The sequence below is a fragment of the Alosa sapidissima genome, chromosome 19 (assembly GCF_018492685.1).
Source record: "Alosa sapidissima isolate fAloSap1 chromosome 19, fAloSap1.pri, whole genome shotgun sequence".
Taxonomy (NCBI): Eukaryota; Metazoa; Chordata; class Actinopteri; order Clupeiformes; family Clupeidae; genus Alosa; species Alosa sapidissima.
In genome coordinates, this window is record NC_055975.1 from 13,173,444 (window position 1) to 13,201,098 (window position 27,655).

At 41.4% G+C, this 27,655-nt stretch overlaps 1 protein-coding gene across 1 annotated transcript; it reads left to right on the top strand.

The window, feature by feature from the left end:
• The first annotated feature begins 6,168 nt into the window (after positions 1–6,168).
• On the top strand, positions 6,169–27,584 carry htr1d (5-hydroxytryptamine (serotonin) receptor 1D, G protein-coupled). Its single transcript, XM_042072235.1, has 2 exons — positions 6,169–7,048; positions 24,338–27,584. Exon 2 carries the CDS (start codon positions 25,229–25,231, stop codon positions 26,411–26,413), a length of 1,185 nt encoding a protein of 394 aa, XP_041928169.1. The 5' UTR covers positions 6,169–7,048; positions 24,338–25,228; the 3' UTR covers positions 26,414–27,584.
• Positions 27,585–27,655: the final 71 nt, after the last annotated feature.

Genomic DNA, 27,655 nt, shown 5'->3' on the forward strand with positions numbered 1-27,655 from the left:
CAGGGGGGCAATGGTAGGGATAAAACCATGTTTCTACTTGGTTTGTTCTCTGCAAAAGTAAACTCTAGAAGAACAAGCTTTGTTGAGCCAAGGCTTTTCATGACGCAGCATTCTATTGTTTTGTAGATGACTAGAACATAGTTTCTTCTCATTTATTGTTCAATTATGAAACAGATTTCTCCAAAGCATCTCAGTAAAATACCTTTGACACAATAATTGTGTGGCTCTGAAAGAAAATAATGAGTAATCTCCACATGAAGTGTCACTTGAGCTTTTCTACTTTTCCACAGATAAATCAGTGTTTTGTGAAAACCCAGGGACAGGGCATTTTGCCTCAAGAAAGAGCAGAGCTTGCATGGACCCTGGCATTCGGAATTTAATTCCACATATGCACCAACTTGCAGGTCTCCAATGGCTAGTTTGTTCAACTCTTGTCATCAGATGTGGCGAGGTGAGCTGATCCCATCACTGCCACAGGAGAAAACAGCTGAGACAGCTGAAGACAAGTCCAGCCCTCTCCGAGGGAGGCAGGGGCATCCAACTGAGTGGACATATTGGATGAACCACATCAGACAGGTGAGTCAAGTGGAAGGAAAATTACCTCCGGCCAGATTCAAGAGGACCAGGATTAAAAACTGTGAAAGGGAGGCGATCTTACATAACATGTGTGTGTGTATGTGTGTGGTGTATGTGACAGTGGGAGACAGAGACAGAATCCCAAATAAGAGATGTGACCAAACCTTTCAAAGATTTTTAAAGGACTTGGGACTAGCTATTGGAAAAGATGGCCTCTAAAATCAGTATTCCTTTGGCCAACTCTCTCACACACACTCTCTCTCTCTCTCACTCACACATACACACACACAGCAGGGTTGTTATCCTTGTTCTAGTACAACCACCACACTCGTTGTATGTGTATCAGTGTGCACTTGCCAATCGTGCTGCAGAAGTCCGAGATTGTGGCACAGTGGCACAGGCTCCGGCATGCTGAAATCCCATGAGGCTCAGCCACAAATAGCCCTGAAGTATGGAAATGTTTACGCCCCGCTATAGCTACAGACCAGTAGTTAGTCAATCTTGATGCAAAGGCTAGAGTTCACATGACCTGCTGGCAGTGTTAATGTTTTTTTAGAAATGAAATAAATAACTCTTTCTCAAATCATATTTCACACCATTACAGTGGGGTTTCAGCCCCCAGGGCATTCTCACACAGAAGCATCGGGCTGAAGAATAGCTGACAGTCGAATTCCTCAGACCAGTGAGTATGTGTGGTGTGTGTGTCAGTCGCTCAGACAGTAACCATGTCCATGTCTGTTTACCTGTCTTAATATGAAAATGTTCAGGTGGAGTTTTGTAACCCTGTTTGGTGTCCCAATAACACAGAGATTAATATTATGTAACAGCCTTTGACCTTTCTGTTTAATTGGTCAAGCCAGGTCTGGGGTCAGTAATCACACTTAGGGAAGGAAGGGATGACTATACATGAAGTTATACACATACTGCTGCAATGAAATAGTCTTTATACTTAGTTTATCATATACTACCACTGGGCACTGTATATTTTCTGTTATGTGAAATAAACATTACCTCCATGAAGGCATAATGTTTAAGTACTGTATCCTGGGATGTAAATGATTAGACATAATCAGTGAGCACTTTCATGCAACACTAAGTAGATGATATTTTTCACCTCTTTAGAATGTGGAGTGTGTCTGTGCCATGTGTGGTAAATGTGTCATCGTAAATAAATTAGATACATGAAAACTGGCTTCATTCCAAAATGTTCAGTGACTGGATTTATGGCCATGTGATTCAGTGATGTTATTTGACACTGATATAGGGTGTGTTCCAAACGGGAGACAGCTGCCTACTGCCTCCCTCCCTACATAGAGAGCTGTCTCACTAGACATGACTTTGGATTAAATGCATCTTTTAAAAATGAGCGTAGCACTCTAGAATCTTTGGTTAACACTACGGTATGACGTTAGCAAAGGCCTGACGTTAAACTAAATTAGCTTACGTAAGCTAGCAGGCTAACGGTATAAATTAGTTTTACGGCCGGCATATACTGTATATCAGACCAGACGCTATTAATGGTTACAACAATGGCATAATCAGATAGTAAATTGTTTATTTCTAATCTGTAATCTGCAAATCTAAGCAAAATAAGATCACACAAATGACATTTTAAACAGATTCAGCAGCCATTACCGATGTCATCCGCCATGTTTGTTTACCTTTCACAGCTGTTTCAGACGTTGCCGCAAGGGATTATGGGTAGGAGGCAGCATGAAGTGTGGATCGATGCTGCCTTCAAAAATGACCGTTATCTGGGAATTCTAAGATATCTTAAAAGGCAGCAGAATTTGTTTTTTCGGTTTCGAACCGCACTTGCTGCCTTGCTCCCCAGTTAGATATCTTAAAAGACAGCAACTTTACCCGTTTCGAACACACCCATAGTGTGGTTGGTAATAGGCTTTAAATCAGTCCATAAAATGCCTCATGCCATGCTTTTAATATTTGATGTCCAAACAGTGCAGAGAGGATTCATTGTTGTGAATTTCCTATGAGCTGCTGGATGGTGGTACGAACAAATCTATGGAGGATGCTGCAAGGCCAGGACAGCTGATAGAGAAAACAAAACAAACCTACAGGTGGTGGACTTCGTGGATACTGAATCAATTCGGTTTATTGTTTATGGTTATGCGTTGTGGAGACTGACACCGACATGAGTGCGGTGCACACTGCTTTCGACATTCGATTATCAATACAACCCCGCCCACCAGTGCCAAAAACTCTGCTGCCACCTCCACTGGTGTGGGGGGTTGTATTGAGAATAATGTTGTCAAAGTAATCGAATGTTGAAAGCGGAGTGCGCTGCAGTCATGTTGGCACCGGTCTCCGCAACGTGTTAAGATTAAGTCAGAACAGGGCAAAGTCGAACGGGGAATAGTATCTATATGCTTCAGTGTCCAAGAGAGATAATGTTCCTTTACCACTGAGTACCGCATGTGATAGATAATGAAGAAAGTAAAGTCATCTTTGGTAATTTAACCAATGTAGAGTGGCCTTTTAAAGCAACCAATGGGGTTCCATTCAAATGAGCGGCAGTTTAAATCATTAATTTAGGAACAGCATGAAGTGAAATAGGACTAACACATTTTGTGCAGCTATTCAACATTTCAATTGATTGAATGAAATAGAACAAGGAGGGCATAAATTAGACGATGCATATTAAACAGGGTTTCTGAGCATTGTCTTCAATTACTCCATTGTCTTTGATTAAACCACCTCAACTCTCTGCATCTACACCCCCCCCCCCCAACCCCCCAACACCACACATACACACACACACTACACATACACACCTTTGCCCTGCAGACATCTGTAAACAACAGGCATTCTTCATCTTTCGTTCACCCATAGCAGAGCTACAGATGTGCTGAATTTCAAACATGGGTTTTTGAAGAAGACAGGCTCTTGTGCATCACCGCATTGCTGCCAAAGCGTTTGAGGCACTGTGGCAATAAAGACGTATTTTGCCTCCTGCTGCCTCGTCATAATTGACGCCCAGACGGAGCGTTTCGCCATTTCAAGAATTCTGCTCTGGAGATGTGCAATGCATAAAACATGCAAATGCATTTGTGTTCATGCAAAAATAGCACCAATTACTATGCTCTTTAACAGATAAGCCACAGTCAGATGGGGGAAGGAACTAGCGTTGAATCACATCTGTGTGTGTCACTCTCAAAGGTTGTATGAGAAGTCCTATTCGGGTCAGAGCGCTTAGTTACTGTAAACACTTTTTGTCAGCAGCAAACATATGAAAATGTGGATGACTGTAAAAACCTGACAGCAAATATCAGACATTCAAGTTAGTGTTAAAAAAATGATGTGTGGTGAGAGTGAGGTCAAAGCATTTACAGATTCCATTTGATCACCCCATTGTAAAAAAAGTCTCTCCTCAACATAAGGAGAGTAATGATTTTTGGACATTTACAATATTCTTACAAAACAATTACTTGTACTGTATTTCTTATCCCTGTCTCAGACTCACAATCAACACCATCAAACTATCAAGGACCCAATCCAACACATATAAAAGAGATACAATTTCTGACACATATTGAAACCTATTTAACAACTAGATGTTACAAAGAGGTACAAACCACTTACAAAGAGGTGGTTTGGATATAATACAGGTGATATAATTGAAAAGTTGGCATCTTTTGTTTTCTGATGAGACATGCACAGGCATTCTTTAAAGGCCACCAGCTCAAATGAAACAATCTTAGTGAGACACCGCCACATCGAAGCTCCCCATACTAAGTTGTTTCTATTTATCTCAGTGCCCCTGGTAATGGCCTCACTGCTTCAGCAGCAGGATGCTTGCACCATTAACAGTTTCCTGAGTTTCTTATCTCTCAATTCCGTTTGCTCAGGGATGTCCGGTAGGAGAATAAAACAAGAAGAGCTCCAAACACACAAGACCTGTGGGTGTACAATAAGAAGAAAATACAGCAGTTTATAATTAACATTTACTGAACATGAGTTGAAGAGGCCATTAATTAACTTTTCATTTGGAGCTTGTTTTGATCCAATTAGAGATTGGAATAAAGCTGGGGAGAAACGTTTCCCCCTCTCTGGCTTGGAAAAATGAATTGTAAGAACTAACCTTGTTCCTAAAAGCCCCCTTTCCCCTGTTTCCCACCCCAAAACAACAAACGGAAAGAGTCAGGCATTCTTAAATTCAGTACCTCAAATTAAATAAATAAAACACTTGTTTTCTGAGGCATGTGCTCCAATTACAGGCTAAAAAACATAAAATAATAAAACAGCAATTATTTTCCCACAGGGATAAGACAAGGATATAATCGTATCAAACATCTCAAGCTGTCATTTCCACACAATTCACACAATTCAACAGATACTGACATACAGCAACTCATTAAAGGAGAATGTGGACTTCATCTCCCTCTAGTAGCCCATATGGTGGAGTAGGGCATGCTTACTGAATCTTCTGAATCTTCTTCAGACTTTTTTGCCTCTCACTACATTGTACAGAGCAATTTGCTCTGTACAATGTAGTGAGAGGCAAAAAAGTCTGAAGGGGCTGTGTAGGGACTCACGTTTTGAGGCGAGGCCCTGTCATCGGAGGCAAATACATAGAGCCTGTTTAGAACCTTTTAGAATAGACTAATTTTGAAAATCTACCTTTGATTTGTAATTCTGAGCTTTGCCTCTGGTGCACCCACAATAATGCTGTGCAGAGATCGCTTACCTAGGCCTATAAGAGCCACACAGAAAACCTTTTCATGAAGGTTTGTTGGAAGTTAGTACGAACACTACAGATGGCTGTGGAGCAGGGCCGTAATCATAATATACTTTGAGGGGGACGTGTTCAATAATGTTCAATATTCAAAAATGCTCAAAATGTCCCCTCCAATAACAAGACATAAATTGTTAGACTACAGTAGTATCACCCGCTGTTGTGCAAAATAATCACTTGTTACAAGCTGGAAAACGGTGTGCTAAAATGGTCAAATATCTGACAGAGAGGAAGTGCATCGCTGAGATGATGAAAACACTGACTTGACTTGCACAATTATGCTCTCTTGAGCTATATCACTATACTGGAAATATGAAATACCAACTGAAAAAAGCAGATGTATTTTATGTATTGTAGATGTAGAGATTGGTCCTGATTACACTTACAGTACACTCCCCCTCTCACACCCCCTGCTCAATCCCAATGACTTGCTCATCCCCACTGTTGGTAGGCCTGTACTTTTGAACTGTTTTGGATGTGTTTTCTACAGTATATAGCCTTATTGGAGATTTAATAGGATAAATGATCGAGTGTATAGGCTACAGTATTTCATTTTGATCCATGGTGTGGCTTCTGTATTTTGAAGTTTAGTTGGATACATTCAAAATGAGGGTATTTGGGATTTTCATTTTAAAATACCTGCTGATCCTTAATTTGTAAAATTGTAGTTAAAAAAATGCCACATTTACCTACAATATGAATAAATCACTATTATTAGTAGTGGTAGACCTATCAACTATAAATCAACAAGAATTCTGGATATAAAAAGTACAGTCATATCTTACATGGCTAAGAAATTGTCTTATTTCATAGCCATACTGATGGATTCTTTAGATATCATGCTCTGTCCGTTTTCAGCAGCCTACAAGGGATCGGTATAAATGCTACCCATTCGCCAGCTATTTTCAGTCAGCATGCGCTCGCACCGAAAGGAGGCTGGACACCACTTTGAAAACCCGTTCAAGTGAGATACCGACTTTGACGGGTGTGTTCAATATTGCGTGCGTAATTTTTACCTGGCAGGTCGGAGGGGACATTTTAGGATACATGTTGCTCACTTTAAATGACTGAACCAAGGCACAGGAAGCGGGAGCCGCGCCGGGATATCCCCGGGAATAAGCACTTTCAATATGTCAAGATGCAAGCAGCCTTACTCCAATGTTGGGGCCACTACAACGTCGAAAGATGGAGGGGAACACTTTTGAGGAGTAACATTCTTTAGCCTATAAGGAAATGCTTAACTCCGGAGAGACTGCATGGACAGATCGCCTAGTTTCACATTTTGTTTAATTGCCACACACGCCAAAATAATTGTGCTTAGGCTACTGGAGCATATTTACACAATGGATTTCATAATAGGCTACTCGTTTTTAAAATATGCTTTAAGTGTTCTGTAATATAATGGACTGTTTAATTTAGTAGCTCAATATTTCAACTATAATTGTGCGATTAGTTCTGCTCTTGGAGTTATCACTGCGCATGAGCTTCCCAGATTGCGCTGAGATGCGAAATATATGCAGTGTGTGTTTGAATTAGATACTTAATTTCCTCGGGATTCGTCCTTATGCTACCAACGAATGGGAAAGACTTAGAAAGTGCATTTCATCACAAAAAGATATAAGCGTAGAACTGTAGGCTAACAAAGAACTGTGTGAGAAGTTGTTATTCACTCTTTTCGATGGACAGTAGGATGCGACGAAGACAGGACTTTTTTCCATGGTAAGTTGTGTTTAAGTTGTTTTACGAGCTCTTTTCTTAGGGTATTGTTTCAGTTTCCGAGTACAGTTCTCCAGAATACATTTTCAATCGGTCTGAATAACGATATAAAACGTTGGTTGAAGTTATATCTAGGTTTATGTCTAGTGTGGTTTCAACGTGTCTTACCGGAGAAAAAAAGCATCCAATTCTCCGTCATGTTTCATATTTGGAATGCTTGACGAGCGAGCACACTTGAATCACTTCGATCCAGTTGATGGTGCATTACTGCGCGTGGACCAGCACACGCTCGAGCGCACCGGGCTTAGAGGCGGGAACGAGGCATTAAGGCAACCTCCTACTGACTGGAAGACTGGATTGGATTTTCTTTCACCTAAACACTAAAGTTTAATGTTAATATGACGTGTTTATGGCTGTTTGGAAAACCGACTCGTTACCATCTCAGGGGAGCAATTAAGATTTGAAAAATGTCTTTAATTAAAGGGAACCAATAATCCTCTGTGGGATGTTTCAGATTTTCCACCAACCATACCCCTTGACCTCTAACCTATAGCTAATCTTTAAGGACCTAAAGTGTAAGAGCTTTTTGGTATTTATAGTTGCTGAAAAGAAGCAAGCAAACAAGAGTTCATGTAAAGATCACATCTGGAATTGATAGATGTTACCTGGTGCATAAAAGTGAGGGATTTGGTGATTCTATGTCTGGGTTTTAGTAGGCCTCCCAACTGGGTTTAAAGCAGAGTGATGCCTGTAATTTCCGCACTTTTAAAATGAAAAATGAAACTCATCTAGCCTAGTAGACACACTGGGACATGGGGGTTGTATCTTCATAATTAGCTTACTCATGAAGACATAGACAGTGGCCTTAATGCATATACTATATTGATATATAGCCTACTGATACAAAATAACAGTGCCACACACATTCTTTCTTTCTTTGTCTCTCTCTCTCACACACACATACACACACACACACACAGAGACTAGGGATCTGAAATAAGCATCCATAATGCAGTTTTGAGTTCCAATCATGACATGTATTTGAAGTAACCAATGGTTTTCATTTCATCATCACAAGGGTGGTTAGGTTTAGATATTTATTGCATGAGGTGTAAGTATGGAACTGGGACCCTGAGAGATGATGAAACTCAAGCTAATATTGCAAGAATAAAGCATCAAAGATGACCTACACTCATTGTGCAGGGACAGTAAGGAATTTACTGACCATCTCCTCTATCTCAATTTTCATTACCAAGTCCCTTTCTTAACCACACCCCCCATTCACCTAACCTATTAAATTGGCGTCTCAGTTTTTTGGTGAAAAATATTTGCCTTTTAAAGGTGCCCACACATATTTAATTACTTTGTGGTAATGTCTGAAGTTCTACCTTGGACTCTGTAACATTTTTTTGTGGAAAAAATGCCTTGGTTACCTTGTTTCAAGCCATTCTAGTGTGGTATAGAAAGCCTGCAGGAAGACTCCTTAGCGCCAGTTCTCATTAACATTCAACGAGCTAAGCTGCTTGACCCTGATTGGCTAACAGCTAGTCGGTTTCGTCCATAACATGACAGCTGTTATCAACTAATTTTAGCTTAATGGCATGAACTTAGCTTGGCTAGCGATTGCTAGCATTGTCCAAATGGGCATAAAAGCTGCTAGGCTAGTGAGTGCATTAAACCTGTATAACATAGCACTTCCTTGAGTTGACAATAGTGTTTTACTTGGGCTGGGCTGGGCACTCGTCTTAGACTGCCGCGATGGTACTGCTCCAGGCTTCAAGAGCTGATGAATAGTAATGAACTCAGTCAATACCACGTCAGACTGACCAGCTTTTGTAATTGACCTGATTTCTCCGCTTATTTCTATTCAGTGGCTAGAGCTGACAGAGGAGGTAGCAGTTCATTTTCACATTCACAACATAACACAAACCCATATGGACCTAACATATTTTAAAAAATAAAAGTAAAAACGGTTTTGTCTGGCAGGGCACATTTAAAGCAGAACCATGCAAGTTTATTAGATGAATATAACAGCTTCAAAGTAATTTTGATGGTAAACAAACTTGTAATATGGGAGAATCGCGCACGTAGCGTAGCTGGCAGTGCCCCGCATAGCTGCAGCACCCCACAGGCAGAAAACCAGCCTTGCAATTCTGCTATTTGGAGCCCCAGTCAAATCTTGTGAGAACTGTAAAACATTACCTAGTTAGCACATATGGCTCTTTGGAGATAGATTGACTTTGCCTGTTGCTAGTCCTTCAGCTCCAAAACAAATGCACATGTAGCCTACAGAGGTCCAAGGGGGAAGGGCTCAAACCGTGAGAAGTATTTACAATGGCAAGGTAAAATATAAATACTCCAGGACTCTAGGGGAGGCCATTAAAAATACCTGAGTGCGCATTGGATACCTTTAAAAGCAGGTGTAATCCAGGTTATGGTTGAGTGCGCCAAATGGGAGAAACTTACAGAAACAACAGAACTACTGCTCTGCATCTCCTCTCTGTTTGTTGACATCTTATTATCATTGTGTTATTTCATGATCGGTAAAGTTTTGATTCCTTTGTCACCATCAGTTGACTCTATTCAAATGCATTTGTGATTAAATTATACCATTCAGATTATGGTTAAAGGGTAGGTAAGGATGTAACGATGCACTTTGAATTGGCTAAAAATCAATACACACATGTGAAAATTACAACTTATTGAGAAAAAAAGGAATCACAATGGAACTGTTGTCCAAAAATAAATAGTGGCACTTTTCCACTATGGGGTAAAATCCTGGGGGCTGGGATAAAGCCTCTGACTTTTTATATTTCCATGATTTAGGCCGGACTGATGCCCAGATGGCCTCAGGTCAGCCCTGGAGTAGGGCAGGGCTGAACTGGAGAAATTTAAAAATAGACCGGTAGCATTTGTTTAGGGTTGCCTTGCAACATAAGTGAGCAACATTTGCTTAACATTTGCTCATTTTTGTGGAGAAAATCAATATATAAAAACTCTGCAAAATAATTAAGGATACAGGTTCTTACAATGTTATGACATCTTTAATTAAATGTCCTTGTAATTAATTTGACATATGCTCGAGGTGTCATTGCTAAGCACTGTTTAGAAGTTTCTAGCATTGTTAGCTAATGCCCCCGATGTTACAGCTCCTTATGGAAACACAACACCGAGGTCACACACCGGTGTTTAAGACCGGGGAAAAGCCTTGGGCCAGCCAAGGTCCATAATGGAAAAGAGCCATTAATATTCCGCAAAGCGGTACAAAATATGACCGCTGCTCAGTCCTGCACATTCTCTTCGCAAAAATAAATCACACTTGTCATTGTCTCCATCGCCATCCCCTACTCTTGCAACTTTTGTGCATGTAAAATGAGTATGTGCATGTGTGTGTGTTTGCTTTTGTGTATATGTGTGCTTCTCTGTGTGTGAGTTTTCGCTTGTGAGTGTGTGTCTGGGGGTAATAGTGTGTGTGTGTGTGTGCGCATGTGTCTGTTTGCTTGCATGTGTGTGTGTGTTTTATATGTGTGTATGTGTGTGTGTGTGTGTATGTTCCCTTGTGAGTGTATGTGTGGGGGTAATGGTGTGTGTGTGTTTATGTGTGTGTGCCTGCTTGCCTGCATGTGTGTGTGTTTTATGTGTGTGTGTACATGTATGTGTGGGTGTGTTCATGTCTGTGTGTGTGTGTGTGTGGGTGTGTGTGGGTGTGTTTGTGCATGCGTGCATGTGCTTGTTTGTGTTTATGTGTGTGCATGTGCTTGTGTGTGTGTGTGTGTGTGTGTGCGTGTGAGTCTGTGCCTGTGTGTGTGTGTGTGTGTGTGTATGTTTATGCGTGTGTGTGTTTATGTGTGTGTGAATGCGTGCTTACTTTCCGGGAATGACCTTTAGGGACATCATACTAAGGCAACGGTATTTCCTGGCTTGGGTGTCCTCGAAATGATTATAAGTACTTTAACTTAAATCCATGCTGTGTCCATTGCCAGGTTGACATTGTTGGAAATGGCAATTCATTTGCATTATATCAATCTGATGCCAAAATTCTCTAACACTTGGCTTTAGTCAGGGACAGACTGGGACTAAAAAAAGGCCCTGGACTTTCTTCCAAAAAGGCCCACTATACCGTTTGCACTCGCACATACATTCGGTGTCTAAATGGCCTTGAGTGTCTGTTCATGTTTTTAAGACTAATAGACATAGCACATAGCCTACTGTACAAAGCCTACAACTTGGTCAGGTTGGTGCACAGTATCACCAAAATGTGTATGGACCTAGGGTTAGAGCTATTGCAAATATGTGGTAGTTGTGGTAGCAAACGTCTAGACAAGTAGACAATGCAACTCATTCTTCGTCATTCAATAATGAGGCAACAACCTGTCTGTTTTGTGCAAGGTAAAAAAAACACTTTTGGTGACACTGAACGGAGGTGCATTTCCCTTAGAGCCCATATTCCACATTAATCGTAGACTATAACAGAAAGGGCATGCTAAATGTGTGTGTGTTTTTTTCCCCAAACTGTATGCCGTCACACACGCACAGACAGCAGACATTGATAATGGTAACACAAAATGACTGAATTACACTGAATTAAGAATGCACTTGCCACAGACACATTTTCCACTGCTGTTTTTATTTTATTTTTTATTCAGGTTAGCTTCAAAATGTTTAGCTTCAAAATGTATTTTTAGTACTTAAAAAATTACAGAAATCCGGACCTCATGACCTCATAGCTGGCTATATGGACCTGCTTACATGCCTATGCACAGATCTCGTTGTCAGCTTAATTAAAAAACAGAAAAAGGCTACAACGAAGGAAGCAAAGATGAAAGGTTGACATGAAAAAGGCATGAAAGGTGAGGTAGTGAGACATTTGTCAACTGTGTGAGTTGGCAACCTTGGTGACACATAGCTTCTCCATTGTCCCTTGTACCTATCCTGCTATTGAAAACGCGATGGGACAAATGTTGCTAGTTTTTTTTTTAATAACAGTGATAACTGATAGCGTAGACATAGGCTACTGATAGGCATAAGTGACGCATATTTATGTGGAGACCTAGACACTGGGCTACTTGGCTGATAAAGTAGGCTATATTGAGCCAGGCTGACGGCTGTTGGATGGACGGCCGTTCAGGACTTTTCCAGAATGTCCAGATTGCCAGTCCGCCCCTGGCTTTAGTTGTGATTGTTTGGTATGGAATGTTAGGTCGACTTGGAGACTCTATGTAGGTGGTAGCCCACGAGCATGGTGGAAGCTTCTTGGAATAGGAAGAGAATACAAGCAAGATGTTGCATGGATATAATATGTTTAGACCCTTATGCTTCATTGGACTAGTTCTCAGATCTCCAGTTGACTTGGTTGATTCTGTTCACTGGGCTTTTTACAGTGTCCAAGTCATAAATCGCACGTCCAACAGGCTACAGTAACAGTTCAACTGTACTGATAGTGTTGTAACCTATATCATTTTACAAAGGGAGGACTATAACAGCGATACACCCACAGTGAAAACGTATTGTACATATGTCCCAGGGCTCAGTGGGATTCTCCTAGTAAAATAAAGGATAAATAAAATAAAAATATCACTTGTAATAATAAGTCAGCCAGCAGCTTTCCCTTGTCTGTACATGTCTAGTCATCTATGTCTCACCAATTGGTTGGACACAGCCCATCTATGACATCTTCCAGCCTGAAGTTCCTTTGTGAGACCATCTTTATAACGGTCAGTTCCTTTGTGAGACCATCTTTATAACGGTCTACTGGAGACGGGGATCTAATTGCATGCTGTAACACAAACACTATAAGTGTTCTCAAGAGGATGTATGTCCATACAGCCCATCACATGTGAAACAGGCAGGAGAGAATTATGAGCCGTAATAGCTGTACTTCATGCCCCTACGTAATTGAATGATGGACAGAGCTGCCGGTGGTGTGTTGACAGGAAATGAGAAGTGATGGTCAGCTGGGCTTCTTGGGCCAGCTCTATACATAATCGCTGTTAGTCTCATCGCCCTGCAGACTAATGTTCTCTCTCTTATCCCACTCTGTCTCTGGGATGCTCCCCGCCACGGTCCACCATTTTGGCTCCTGAATCTGTTCTCAGCCTGGTGTTTTGTGTTGTCTCTCTATATCTGTGCCTCTCATCTCAGTGTTAATAAAGCATCCCCTAGCGATAAGGCACCGCAGAGCTTCCTGAGATAGGAGCCTGTCGGCGCTTGCATAGCACAGGCTCATAACAAGCTTCCAAAAGCAAACAGTTCCATAGATTTCTCAGCCATCTTCTTCTGTATGATTCAGCTGAGAAGGTACTGCATGTGGCTTGTGAGAGTCCAGCTTTTCAATATTGATCAGATTACCTTCTGACCTGTAATGAATGTGGTAAATGTTTTTTATGTACAATCATTCAGTTTTACTAAATGAATAATATTTATAGCGCCGTCTACCAGACAGTCATCTTTATGCTTTGAAATGTATTTTTATGGATCTTCCACCACAGACATTCTGTTTGTGCTCGCTAAGGCATATAGCATTGCAGGCATTTGAAGCAATAGATTAGAACGAGCAAGAGCAGAGATTGCCTGCCAATCAGGCTGGTCGGATATGCAACTAGCTGTGCTACACGCTACACGCAATCCCTCTGTAATGAGTAGACTCAGTGAATCACCAGAGGCAATTAATAAGTGGCGCTTGGCAAATGATAACCACTTTTATTCCCTACAGAACATTCAGATGTCTTTGGCAGTCTTTGCAGATCGAAATAGAATAGAACTTTTTGTGGTATTAATATTAGTGGGAAAAGCCGATTACTGCTTCTGCATAGGGGTACTGGTGTGTTGGTGTGATTTTTTTCTTTTTAATAATTGACAGTTTGACAAAGCAAGAGTAGCAGCAATCACTTTACAGTTTGTTAAAGGAAATAGAAAATGGCAGTGAAAGGGAAAGAAACATTAGATGCATAGTGAAAGCAGGCAGTTTAGTCTATTTATTTATATAGACAAGTGTAAGCAGGTTATTGTTATAAGACCACTGAAAGAGTGAGTGAGTGAATGAATGAATGTATTTATTTATTTATTTATTTATTGAAGCTTCCATTAACACTGCTCTTTTGTGAGGACTCAGGTATCCCACCTTACTTTGAGCCTGCCCTACTTCCTGTGCCCCTTTGAGTGCACTGGAGGAGAGTTGCATAATTGCTGATTCGTTCGTTTCAGTGTCAAATACTGGCACATCTGGAGCACCATATGGGTACTACTAAGTCACATTGTTTGCAGTGTCAGTCTGATTTCTTTTCATGGACTCTCTCTCTCTCTCTCTCTCTCTCTGTCTGTCTCTCTCTCTCTTTCTCTCTCATATCACCTGTGTGAGCAAAACCATTGCATTTGAAAGCTGTGTTTTGGCTGCAAGGCCACCAGAGAGGATAGTGTCTTGTCCCTCATTACACCCGGTTCCTTCCTTACTGCAGATACCCTTAGACACATCACAAATTAAACGTCCCTCAGATCTGGGCAGTTGACTTTTCCTTTTTTGGGGCTTGTGATGCACTGAGGTTTACCACATTGTCACTAACCATCTGTGTCTCCCACTACACCCATCTGAGTAAGCACTGCAATCCTTAGAACCCCCAACCTCACCCACACCCAAAGCACCACCACCATCACCTCTACCACCGCCACCACCACTACCACTCCCCTCCCCCACTGCACAGCTCACAAGCCATCCTCCTCCAGAAAAACACACTGTCAGATAAGCTCTCCGCACCGCACACCCCCCTCTCGCCATCAGACTTCCACGGCAGCCGCAGCCCCTTTGGAGCATTGTCCAACCCATGCACTCAGCTGTGAGCATGCAAATCCATGGGTGGGGAGGCACACGCAGGATATTTCCAGACAAATATCTCCACATTGAGTTCCCAAATTGCAGGAATAATTTAGGACAACTGAGAAACATCATCATATGTATATCAAGCAATGTAAACAAAGCAGGACTTTTGGAGAGTCCCTCATTTCTCTTTTTTAATCCCAAGCTTTATAGTCTTGGAAGGCAACAAAAAATAAATACATGTTTGTTCAAACAGACAGCAATTAACAGAATGTGTGCACAGTTACTGAATCACAAAAAATACAAAATCTAAAAGATACATGGATTTTTTCTTTATGTTTTATGACATTCCTGGCAGATAAAGTGTTTATTTATTTCTTTATTTATTTATGTATACTCCCCCCCTCACCTTGCAATATCTATAATTAGATTTGTTCACAGGTTCTTGTAAATAAGTTATTTGGCATGTTGGGTGACTTTTGTCAATACATTTCCCTGCCACACATTTACAGCATTTACTCTTTTAATATTCTGCACATTTGCAAAATCTCTTGCGCTTAGTAAACGAGAAACTACACGAAATGGCAGTACAGCCGAATGCCTCGTTGGCTTATTTGCACAGTTCTGTTCATAAAAAGCCAAATTTATACAGACCCACTGCTTTTCATTCGCAAGCCACATGGGGCTTTCTCATGAGTGCCTTTGCATAAGGACGATGAGGCCAGAGTATAAGGCCCTGCTATTCTGGAGGGCTCTAGCAAATGATAGCAGTTTAGAGACGGCCCCAGGATATATGCCTGTAATGACAGTTAAATGAGTCGCTGTGCAAATCAGATTGTGAAATCTTCTGCCCACTCTCATAGACTTGTGTTCCCCGTCTTAGCCAACAGTTAAATCAGTGAGGAATTAGAAGTTGCTCTGTGACGTTTTTTAGGCACTCTGTGACAAGCTTAATTGATTATGGGACTTAGTTACACAACTAGATGTTATATAACATGCCAGTTGATCAACAACAAACACATGGGGAATTGGCTTCAGCATTTTCTTTTATCATATATTCAACAAATATGAAACCACACCATTTATACAACCTTCTCCCTTTCACTGGTTTTATGTTGCTGTGGGAGGTGTCTGTCTTGTTCAGGAAGTATTGACATTTTCTATCTGCTGCAGATTTAGCAGCAGTACTTTCACTACACACTTCACACGGAGTGTGTAGTGAAGTAAGAGCAACGCGTCAATGACCGCCCCAGCCGATGCAGCACGATCACCTCCATTAGTCAACTTATCAGCCACTTTGGGCACCTGTACATCAATATAAAACAACCACCCCCCACCTCAGGGCCAATGCTGACACTCATGGCCTTGTAACCCTCCCTGCAGCTCCCCACGCGACAGAATAAACATTATCTTAGCATGGCTCTCTACCTTATCCTTGTAAAATCAATTTGACTGTCTTAGCAGCGGAAAGCAGCGCAAGACCAGATGCAGGGGATTAAAACTAGGCTAGTGCTTCTCTGTGGTGTGTGTGTGTGTGTGCACGGGTGTGTGCAATTGTGCATGAGTGTGTGTCTGTCTTTAGCAGCTGTGCCGGAGAGCCAATGCTGGCTGTCTGCATGTTGATTGAGCCAGCCTGTTTTTGATTTTGGAGTCTTGATTTCCTCATTAACTCTGCCTTCTAACGCAGGACTAATTGTCATTTTGGAGCCAGAATCCTTACCACCCAGTCAGACACACACAAACACCCACTCAAGTACACACCTTCATTACTCAAGGGCAGGCCTTTGCAGGAGTGCTGTCCACATCTCGTCTGAGCCCATCTCTTGAGAGGCTCCGTAGTCTCCCGTGTTCCGTGGAGAAGCAGGTCATTCCCTATCAGACACACACACACAGAACCCATCAGCTCCTGAAACAGTAGCATCGTCTCTCTTGAGCTCGGGTCTGACCAAGCGCTCGCAGCACTTATTGGACCTGACAGGCACAGAGTGACTGAGTGGCTGAGTTGTGGGGTTTTGATATTTAGCCCTGTTAGAAGTTCTTGGAGTGGATGACGTACGGTGTGTGCTGAGGTCGTAGCGTGGAGAGGAAAAAAAAAACCTTTCCTCTTCTTACTCTATCATAGCAGCAGTAAACTCATAAACCAATTTGGATTAGAGTATCGGCCAATGTTGTGAGAAATGCAATGAGGTCTATGCTGAATGTCAGAAGGGTAGACCGGAAAACTAATCACATCCGCTTGTCAAGCGATAACATGACTAGACTTTGACTTCAATTGTCAATTAGCCGTTCAAAGGCCACTAAGGTTTTTTTTTTTAATAAAATTATAAATGTATGAATATGTACCTTTGAGGAGCAAATATGAGTTTTTAGTGGTTAATTGATGGCTGCAGTGCATGTTTAAATCACCGTGATAGATTTAGACCTGGGTCCAGATTTAATTGGATTGAGGCAGGAATGCCCCTGTTCTAAAGTGTCATCTCAGAAGGCCTAAAAAAAACTTTCAGTTTTCTGCAGGTCTTTGGCCTCCTCTGTTATGTAGGCTGAGTTGATGACTCACAGGGGAACATTATTGTTGTGATAAAAGAGCACTTACTGGTCTCTGGAGGGCCATGGAGAGACCTGATGCTGGGGCACAAAAAAGCTTCTGTACAGCAGGCTTGTGCAAAATTATGAATTTTAGAATGGATCTCCATAGAGTGGTGAAGTCCCGCCCCTTCTACTTCCGGTCCATGGGACCTATCTTCAAAAATTATGAACGGGAGTTAATGGAGAGATAACAATTATTTTTTGGTCCAGTTTGAATTGTGCCACAAATTTCACATATGATGTGTGTGAATTTAAAAGATAATTTTTCACGTCAAGAAAGTACTGTTGTTCGATAGACTTCAAAAGTTATGTTGGTTTTGTGCGAATCCACTCAGTGGACTACATCTCTCGTCTCGAACGATGTACGTCACCAACGTAATGAAACGATAAGAGCTGTTATGCTAGTTAACGGTTGCATCTTGCTGCCTGCTATGTCACTTAACAGTATGTAATGTACAGTCTATGGACGAATACAACTTACCTGATGTGTTTAATCCTCTGACTCATGGTATTTTCTTCGGCAAGGAAAGCCCAATTAAGACCTGTTGCTGGTATGCTTGTACAATCTAGTGTGGCTGTGAATGAGCTAACGTCACTAGCGCGACTGATGGGTTTGTAGTCGTTGGAATTACGATCTTTCACAATGTTGTAATTCAATAGTTACGAAACAAACTGCAAATGTCTTTACATGAAAAATTGTCTTTAAAATTGACAAACATCATATGGGTAATTCAAGGCACAACTTAACCGGGACCAGAAAATAATTTCTTTTTCGCCATAGACTGCCGTTCAAATTTTTTTGAAAGATAGGTCCCATGGAAGGGGCGGGACTTCACCACTCTATTCAATTCACAAATTGGAATTTGAATTGAATTGGCTCCGCCCCACAGGAAGTAGAATTGGAATTGGAATTGGAATGACAGGAAGTGGAATTAAATTCATGGCCATTCAAAGCAACTCCACAGTCACACAACAGGAAGAATGTGTTGAATCTCACATGCATTCAGTTTTGGGAAAGTTACTTTGCACTGTAAAATTGAATAGCTACAGTTCCGAAATAATATAACACACTGTATTCTTACTTAAAATGTTTAGTTAGTATAACTCAGTTTTTGTCTTTTGTTGATTATGTTGATTTTGCTTTTTGAGATTACTTGGCTAAAAGGATTAATTTAATGTTGAGGTGGAAAAGTGAACATGATCATTTAAATCAAGTAAACTATACTTGAATTGCTTAAGTTTTGCTACACTGTGAAGTTAGTTAGTTAGTTAACCTTACTTAACCTGTTAGTTAACCTTTGTTTAAAAAAACATGCAAACCGATTGCCTTGAAATTACCAACCAATCTGGAATAGGAATTCCAAGTTGTGCAAACAAATGCTTACTTTGTGTAGTATACACTAAGGAGAATTCCTATTTAACCTAACTTGGTCATTACAAGTAAAGTATATTATGTATTAAACACAAGGTGTGCTAACTGATGTTACATTTCCTACAGTGCATTTCCAGAATGCCACCTCCCTGGCCCACATATTTGTAAAGATATCACATATTAATCCTTACTGAAATTCAATCTGAAATTACAATAAAGTGACAGTGACACTAACGGTTATATATACTGTTGGTGTGTAATTTATGTGGATGCATCGAACCATCAAGTAGATGACTATCCAAAACACTCTAATGCTGTGGGTAGAACATCAGCACTCTAATGCTGTGGGTAGAACATCAGCAACATGTTACTACCCTCTGAAAGTACTGCACAATGAAGGGGAGGCTCCTGTACTACGAATATGTGGCACACACCTGGGTTTGTCCAGCGGACCAGGGAAACCTCAATCTTTGATGTCCACAGTGAGTCAGGACTTGGCCTGATTTCTGCCTTTCAGTGTACCCATGATGTTGTGAAGGCATTGGGGTTGATATTAATATCCTGACCAGAGAGGAGAGTGCCATTTAATGGACAGCCACTAACATCCTTCTAGTAGCAACATAAGTTGCAAGGAGAGCACCCATAAAAATCCTAATCAAGCTTACATTTAGCCTTAGTAACTTAGCAGAGATAGCTTCAGTAACTTAGCAGAGACAGGGTATCTGTATGTATGGTTTCCAGATACAGATCTGTGTCTGTCTATAACTGTCAGCACTAGTTCTACTCACAGGTTTGGTCTGTTTTGGATAGTCATTGATGGGGTGATGTATCAATATAAATCACATATCAATTACACAACAACACTATATTTAGCCTTTAGTGTCACTGTCACTTTGTTATTGTAACTTAAGATTGAATTTCAGTAAAGATTAATATGTGATCTCTTTAACAATATGTAGGTCGGGTCTGTGGTATTCTGGAAATGCATTTTTGTCACATTAGTTAGCACAACTTCAATACACCTGTTGTGTACAACATACAGTATACTTTACTTGTAATTGTAATGACCAAGTTAGTTGAAATAGCAATTCTGTTTACTGTAAATGCACTACACTAAGTGAGCATTTGTTTGCACAACTTGACATTACAGACAAATCTGAATGGGAATTGCAAGGACAACAGTTTGCATGCTTTTCAAAACTAACAGGTGAAGTAAGATTATAAACTAATTTTACAGTGTAGTATAAACTTCAGCAATTCAAGTATAGAAGTAATCTCAACAAGAGACAAAACCTGAATTCTACTTACTAGAACATTTTAAGTAAGTAAAACTATTATGTTTTACAGTGTGGAAATATAATTTGTTACTTTTTTAAGTTACAAGTTGTGTGTTTAATGCTATCATATATCTGACATATACTGTGAGGCTTCATTGTTAAACACTACCCTTAAATTATGTATATGAATTTCTTCCAATTTCATTGAATTTAAATTCTACTTCCTTTAATTCAAATTCGAATTGTAATTCTACATCCTGTTTTTGACCTTAATTCAAATTCAATTCAAATTCAAGAATTGAATTGGAATTTAGGAGTCATTCTCAATTCAATTCTGAATTGTGCACAAGCCTGTTTTACAGTCGCTTAGACGTCTGCGTTCTTATAGTCTGGCGAGTTTCCATGTAGTGAATAGCCTTGCAACTGTTCTGTGTATGCAAAATTCTAATACTCCAGCCAGAGTTTTGTGAGATTGCTTTGTTGATCGTTTTAAAGCCAAATTAATATCATTAGGGATGCCTCTCTGGCTGTCTCAAGTCCTCATTTTACGTATTGTCTGTCAGCATGAATCACTTAGAACACAAAATGACAATGGTGCTCCATAGGTTGTGCTGAATCTATGATTTCCTGGAGCACAGTGCAGGTCCTGACAGATTGGAGGCAAATACATCTTCAAATGGAAGCTCCGCTTGCATGCTTATAAAATAGAGGATAGGCAGAGAACATGAATGGAAATGTCTTCTCCAGGCCCATAGAATGGCTACGGCTGACTGACTGACTGACTGACTAACTAAATTAAAGTGTAAGTTCAGTGTAAATTGACTCATAGCCTTGTTGTATAACCTCACCACATGCAGCCCATCGGAAAAAGAATGAGACAATTTGGGACAACGTAGGCCAAGTTATGGACAGGCAGCTTAAAGCAGACCCATGGGGCATCAAAACGGAAACTGAAAGTAACTCCCCACTGCCCCCATGGGTCTGCTTTAAGCTGCCTGTCCATAACTTGGCCTATGTTGTCCCAAATTGTCTCATTCTTTTTCCGATGGGCTGCATGTGATGAGCTTGAACAAAGGACTATGGGTCAATTTACACTGAACTTACACTTTAAGGGTACTGGAAATCAGATAAAAGTTGGAAGGGGGGGGGGGTGTTGAGATGGTGCATATTTGGAGTTGGTGTGGTATTATGTGTGGACACCGACAGATGTATTGAAGCAATACCACACAGAAATGCCTAACATCTCTTATGGTAGAAAATGTATCTATGGTAGAAAAAGTCTAAATAGTACTGTTTTGAACTCAATAGCAATTACCTTTCTCTGAGATTGGTTTTGTCCCATGGCAAGATGTATGGTTTGAATTCAACAATCCACATATGGAAGTGATTTGGTGATGTGGAATATATTAGAGAGGAAGACATTTCCATGCAATCTAACTTGGTGCATTTAGAATTGTTTTTTCGTCGTTTTTACCCTCTATTTTTATTTTTGCTGGGCCTCTTTCAACCAATAACAATCAGTCTGTTTTGACAAGAATACTTGTGATATCCAAACCCTCTCAAGCACTTCAAAGCACCCTCTTTTTATTTTGTTTATTACCATTTTTCTCTGAACTCACACTCGACAACTGACACTTGTTAAAAATGGAGACTGGTACCTTCACGGTGAACAGATACGGGGGCACATTTTACCTTTGAAAAGCACCACTCGCGATGCGCAACCACAGTAAGAAGCACAAGAGCAACAACAAGACAGCAACAGAGGCACAAAGTTCTCACCTCTGTCTGCGTCTTGGCTCATATCGCTCTGACAGGTTACCAAACCTGACAGATGTGGAGCAGATGGGGTCGCCCACCTGTCACATCAGTCTCTGGGGCTCCACAGTCAAGCCATGTGCAAAGTGAGCCGCTTGTGCAGGGAGCCGGTCAAATGACTGCCTTCAGGTATCTGACCTGCTCCTCTCCTCAGGCCACATGGTTGGTTACACACAGCCATCCATTTATTATGAATTTATCCACTAATCTATTTATTTACATGAAAACAAATACACGTTTCTTTGAACTAGCTACTTCTTCTAACTAATATTTTTTTTTAGAAATCTTTCTGCACATGTAACAACATTAGCCTACTAGCGTTTGCTTGGATGTTCCATACCAGATCTTTTAAACACCAGCAACATCTGACAATCTGATTCTCCAAACTTCCATTGTTGTAGTACAGTACACTTCCTCTTTCTGCGCAGGTGTTCCCTACGTGCTAATAACGCAGAGTGTGGTAAGCAATGAGTTTCATGGTGCCAATACAACTAGGAGCTTCTAAATGATGAAATGCTTGTTCCATGTACACTTAAACACCAATCGATTTATTTAGCGTTCATGTAAACAGTTCAGTTGAAATCTTTAATCAGATTTATTTCGATCTGATTAAAAAAAAAAAAAAAAAACGTCCAAGTAAATGCGGCTAGTGTTTTAGGGCTATGTGTTATTGTGCTTGTTAAAGCAGCAGTCAAGAGTTTTGATTCAAAACTAGTCCAAAATGTTTCTAACTGTCTTTGGTTCAAACATAATGTACAGTAGGTAGCTTTGGCGTCTGCTAAGAAACATAAGCATAAACAAGCATGACATCACCCATTACCTACCTTTACAGTTTTTTTACAACTGTTTACACACATTTTCAAAACTCTGTATATTTTTCAAAACTCTACACACAAAACCCTCAATTGTTCACACAAACTGCAAAATGCCTCAAATCTCCAGAAAAATTACACACAACATGCAAAATGTCATAAATACATCTGTAAAGCAAACATTCACCTCACATAATGAAGACTTTTGTCATAATATGACATTTTAGATACATCATGTACACACTGTTGCTCAAAACCTAAAGCTTTTCTGTCTTTCGTGGGCTTTATATATTTCAATACAAGAGTGAAATTCATCTACAGAGAGAAGTTGAAATACACAGTAAACATGTAAGCAATATTGAAACCAAAAATAATGATTTCCCCCAAATAATTTGCTGTTATCTGCAGCCAACAAGAAAAAAGAAAGAAAGGAAAACACAATGAACACCAGATGTACATCACAGAGTTTACATCACAAAGCTGATTTTGACAGAAATCAAATTGCTTTTGCTTTTCCAAAGAAAATATATTTCTCTCTCTGTGTGTGTATGTGTGTGTATGTTTGTGGGTGTGTTGGGGGTGGGGGCATTTCCGGAGGCACAGAAAACAACATTGAGCTAATGGTAACTTGGGGACAAAAGACAAGTTTTACATAAAAAAGTCGACTTTTGTAGAACATTACGCTAAAGTCCATTGGTTCTGAACATTTCAGCTGGAAATCTCCTAGGAAGAGATTGCAAGGGTCTATACCTATATAGAGTATATCTATGCATAGGCCTAAGGAAAGGATGGTGTTCAGTAAAGTAATGAGTGTACATAGAAGACTGAGTGTGAATAAGTGGCAAATAAGTGTGACATTTTGAAATCAAGTTACTTCTTGTTAGATTGTTGTGTGTTGACAATTGTGTGTGGTGTTTTGCAAAATGTGTTTTAGGAAATTGAAAACTGAGTCAAACACTGAGAATTAGTGTATGGTTTTTGCAGATTTGGTGTGGGGTTATGGTGTTTGAAAGACATGTTTAGAAAATTGTGTGACAAGCAAAGATTTAGTGTGTAAGCAGTTGAAAAAAACTGTAAATAATGAGCTGGCTCGTGCCCACACCGAGAGCAGTCATTAGCCTGGAGGAGCACAGGAGTGGGCAGCGGCAGCACACTATGAGGTGAAGAAGTAATAAGGAATATCCTGCAGCATACACTCTAATACGCTCTGCTCATCAGTGACTCCATCAACCTGTGTGTGTGTGTGTGTGTGTGTGTGTGTGCACATATGTTGATGCAGGTGGAGGTGTGTGTACGTGCACAAGCATGCTCTGTGCCATGCAGTGTCAAGCAATCTATCTGCATGTGATAGAAACTGACAGCCTGCATATGGTGGTGTTTGAGAGAGGCAGAACAGTGAGAGGCAGGGGGCGCATGTAGGTGTACTGATTTACTGTAGGTGAGAGAGGTGTGTACTGTATGTGACATCTGTGTGTGTGTGTGTGTGATGGAGGCAACTTTGGAGTGGTTGTTCATGTTTGCACAGGGTGGGTTTGCATTTGAAGTGGCTATGGAATTAGTGTCTCTTTTTCTCTTGTTCTCTCTCTCATCCTTTCTTTCTTTCTTTCTTTCTTTGTCTAGCTCGTGGCTCTGCATGAAGAAATAGTCCTTCTGGAGTTTCTGCAAGCAAGTTGAAAGCTTCAGCTGGGGACTATCGCTCTCTTTTTTGGGAATCTTACATGTTGGAAAAAACAAGTCTTTGTATGCATCGCTCCACTTGCAAAGGTGGGTTGGGGAGCTGTCTTCCCTCATCATGGAACACCAAAGTCACCTAGCAAGAAGCGGAACATAATGGATTATTTTAAGTGCTTTGCTGTGTTACGCCTAACCCAATGAGACAGTGAAATGGGGCTACGTGTGCTTTTGTTCTGATAAAAAAAAAATAGCGTTATCTAAACAAGTTAATTAAAAGCAAACACCGACCCCCTCCATCCACCTTTTGCTGAGCACCTCTTTGTCAGACTGTGCTCTTGTTTCTGTGAGCTGCAGAGCATCAGAAGAGAGTGGAGATAGTGTTTCAGGGTCCCGAGGACATCATGGGCCTGACCCGGTTGGAGTAAAGATAAGGACTCTGAGGGACTGTGTGGAATACCAATTACCTCCCATCTCCCATGAGCAATGAACACCAGCACCGATATAGATAGGAGAGCTGGTCAACATGTCGGTGGACTGATATCGAAGCCCATAGTAAAAATACACAGCTGCTGATTTGTTGCTCAAAAGAATTCATTAGAATTTGATTTGAATGCTTATTAGTTGCAATCTCATTAGTTGTAACAGTAAGTGGAAACAACCAACACACATCAAAGATAATGTTTGATGAAGAGTTCAACCCTGACTCTGTGTACATTACATGAAACAGTCGATGATGATGTATGTTACAGGGACTCAGGGACAAGACTCTCCCTTGAACCAGCTATGCTTTCCTTACACTTCATTTGAGCCTTTACAAGTGTAGGACGGCTTGATAAGATGGAGCCAGACAACAGCACGCTGGAGCCTTTCCTCTTGAACAGCACGGACGAGGTGGTGAGTACGGATGCCCCCTGGGACGTCGCCACCCTCCTGGGACTGCAGATCTCGCTGTCGGCGATACTGGCTGTGGTCACGCTGGCCACCGCGCTGTCCAATGCCTTCGTCATCACCACCATTGTCCTGACACGCAAGCTGCACACGCCGGCCAACGTGCTGATCGGCTCGCTGGCGGTCACCGATTTGCTGGTGTCCATCTTGGTCATGCCCATTGCAATCCTCTACACGGTCAGCAAGACATGGACGCTGGGCCAGATTGTCTGTGACATCTGGCTGTCGTCAGACATTACCTTCTGCACAGCGTCCATCCTGCACCTGTGCGTGATTGCGCTGGACCGCTACTGGGCCATCACCGACGCACTGGAGTACTCAAAGCGCCGGACAATGCGGCGCGCCAGCGTGATGATCGCTGTCGTCTGGGTCATCTCCATCTCCATCTCCATACCGCCGCTCTTCTGGCGGCAGGCCAAGGCGCACGAGGAGCTGACCGATTGCATGGTCAACACCGACCAGATCTCCTACACGATCTACTCCACGTTCGGCGCCTTCTACGTGCCCACCGTGCTGCTGGTCATCCTCTACGGCCGCATCTATGTGGCGGCACGCTCGCGCATCCTCAAGTCGCCGGCCGCCTGTGGCAAACGCTTCACGACCGCACAACTCATCCAGACGTCTGCTGGCTCCTCGCTCTGTTCCCTCAACTCGACATCAAACCAAGAGGGCAACCTACACCCTATGGTCGGCGCGGGACACGGGCAAGCAAGTGGACAGGGTGGTGGCAGAACCGGAGGAAGTGGCGGATCACCGCTCTTCGCCAACAGCGTGAAGGTAAAGCTGGCCGACAACGTGCTGGAGCGCAAGCGCCTGTGCGCTGCCCGCGAGAAGAAGGCCACCAAGACGCTAGGCATCATCCTGGGCGCGTTCATCGTCTGCTGGCTGCCGTTCTTCGTGGGCACGCTGGTCATGGCCATCTGCAAGAAGTGCTGGTTCGACCCGCTGCTCTTTGATGTCTTCACCTGGCTCGGCTACCTTAACTCCCTCATCAACCCCGTCATCTACACCATCTTCAACGACGAGTTCAAGCAGGCCTTCCAGAAACTCATTAAGTTCAAATCATGCTATTAACAACGCTTTCTAATTAGAATCACTCTATAATTAAATGGACTGGAAAAAAAAAACAGTGGCATCAGCTACAAAATGTGTGTTCATGGTGTTCAAGTGTTCTCATGCAAAAAGAAGTCATGGTGACATGGCGACACATTTCCATGCAGACACATTGACCAGCTTGAGGATCTTAGTGCCATACATGTCTTGTGTTCTCTTTGTAAAAATTGTGCATGTGTGCTCCAGAAGGGAGTTGTCTTTGTGTTTCAGGAGTCATTATTTGCCTTAGCAAAGGGGAAAAGACACTGCTCAAGACTCAAACATGTGCTTATACATGGCTGCAGAGCAAATCATCTATACTGTATAATTAAGTGGACCTCATTAGAGTAGACTGGGGAACGGATATGACAGCACGTCTACACTGAACTTGAATGAAGCTGGGACGTCATGCATTGTGGTCCATTATGTAAAATTCATGGACTCCACCTTAAAATGCTTGTCATGTGAGAGAATTATATAGAGTTTTAGTGCAACTGAATTTTGTGTCTTTTATGTACAATGGCAAGAATGTGTATCTGTGTACAGTGCCACCTGCGATTCACATTGAATTACATTTAGAAGTTTGGCTCATCCCTAAATTTGGTATAAAGGTCACAAATTCTATTTGCTTACATTTGTTTGAAACACTCAGTATCAGTAGATTTCTGATATTTGAGCTAATTCAGACCACAATACCCTACAGTATGTTGGAGACACTGTCTATAATGTTTACTGTAAACATGACCTCACTGTTAAGGGAAGGATGGGTCGTCACATCTTGTTTGTCTTTTTGTGTCCTTTGGTGTTTTTTTCTTGCATGTTTTCTCTTGTGTGATGCTTCGCATGTTTGCTGTTCGCTGGACTTATTTCCCCAGTGCCGTGTCAAACTCACTTCAAACAAAAGAGAAGAATCTCGATAACAGGGATTCGCCCAGAGGTATGCTAAGCACAGGGGAGGGGGCGATAAGGAAGTGATGTGAGAAATTGGCCAGTTGGTTCAGAAGAGTTGTCTGAGGAGAATGAACTGTGTTTGGTAAGGACATCATGAAGCCTAAATTTAGCAGAATTTTCACTGAAATCATTGCTGTCCACTGCTGGTGTCAATTCAAAAATATATTCAGTGTGTGTGCAGGTGTGTGCATGCATATGTGCATGTCTGTGTCTGTGTTTGTGTACTGTATTTGTTTTAAGTAGGTGAGGAAACTGATTGAAAAGCTGAAGTAT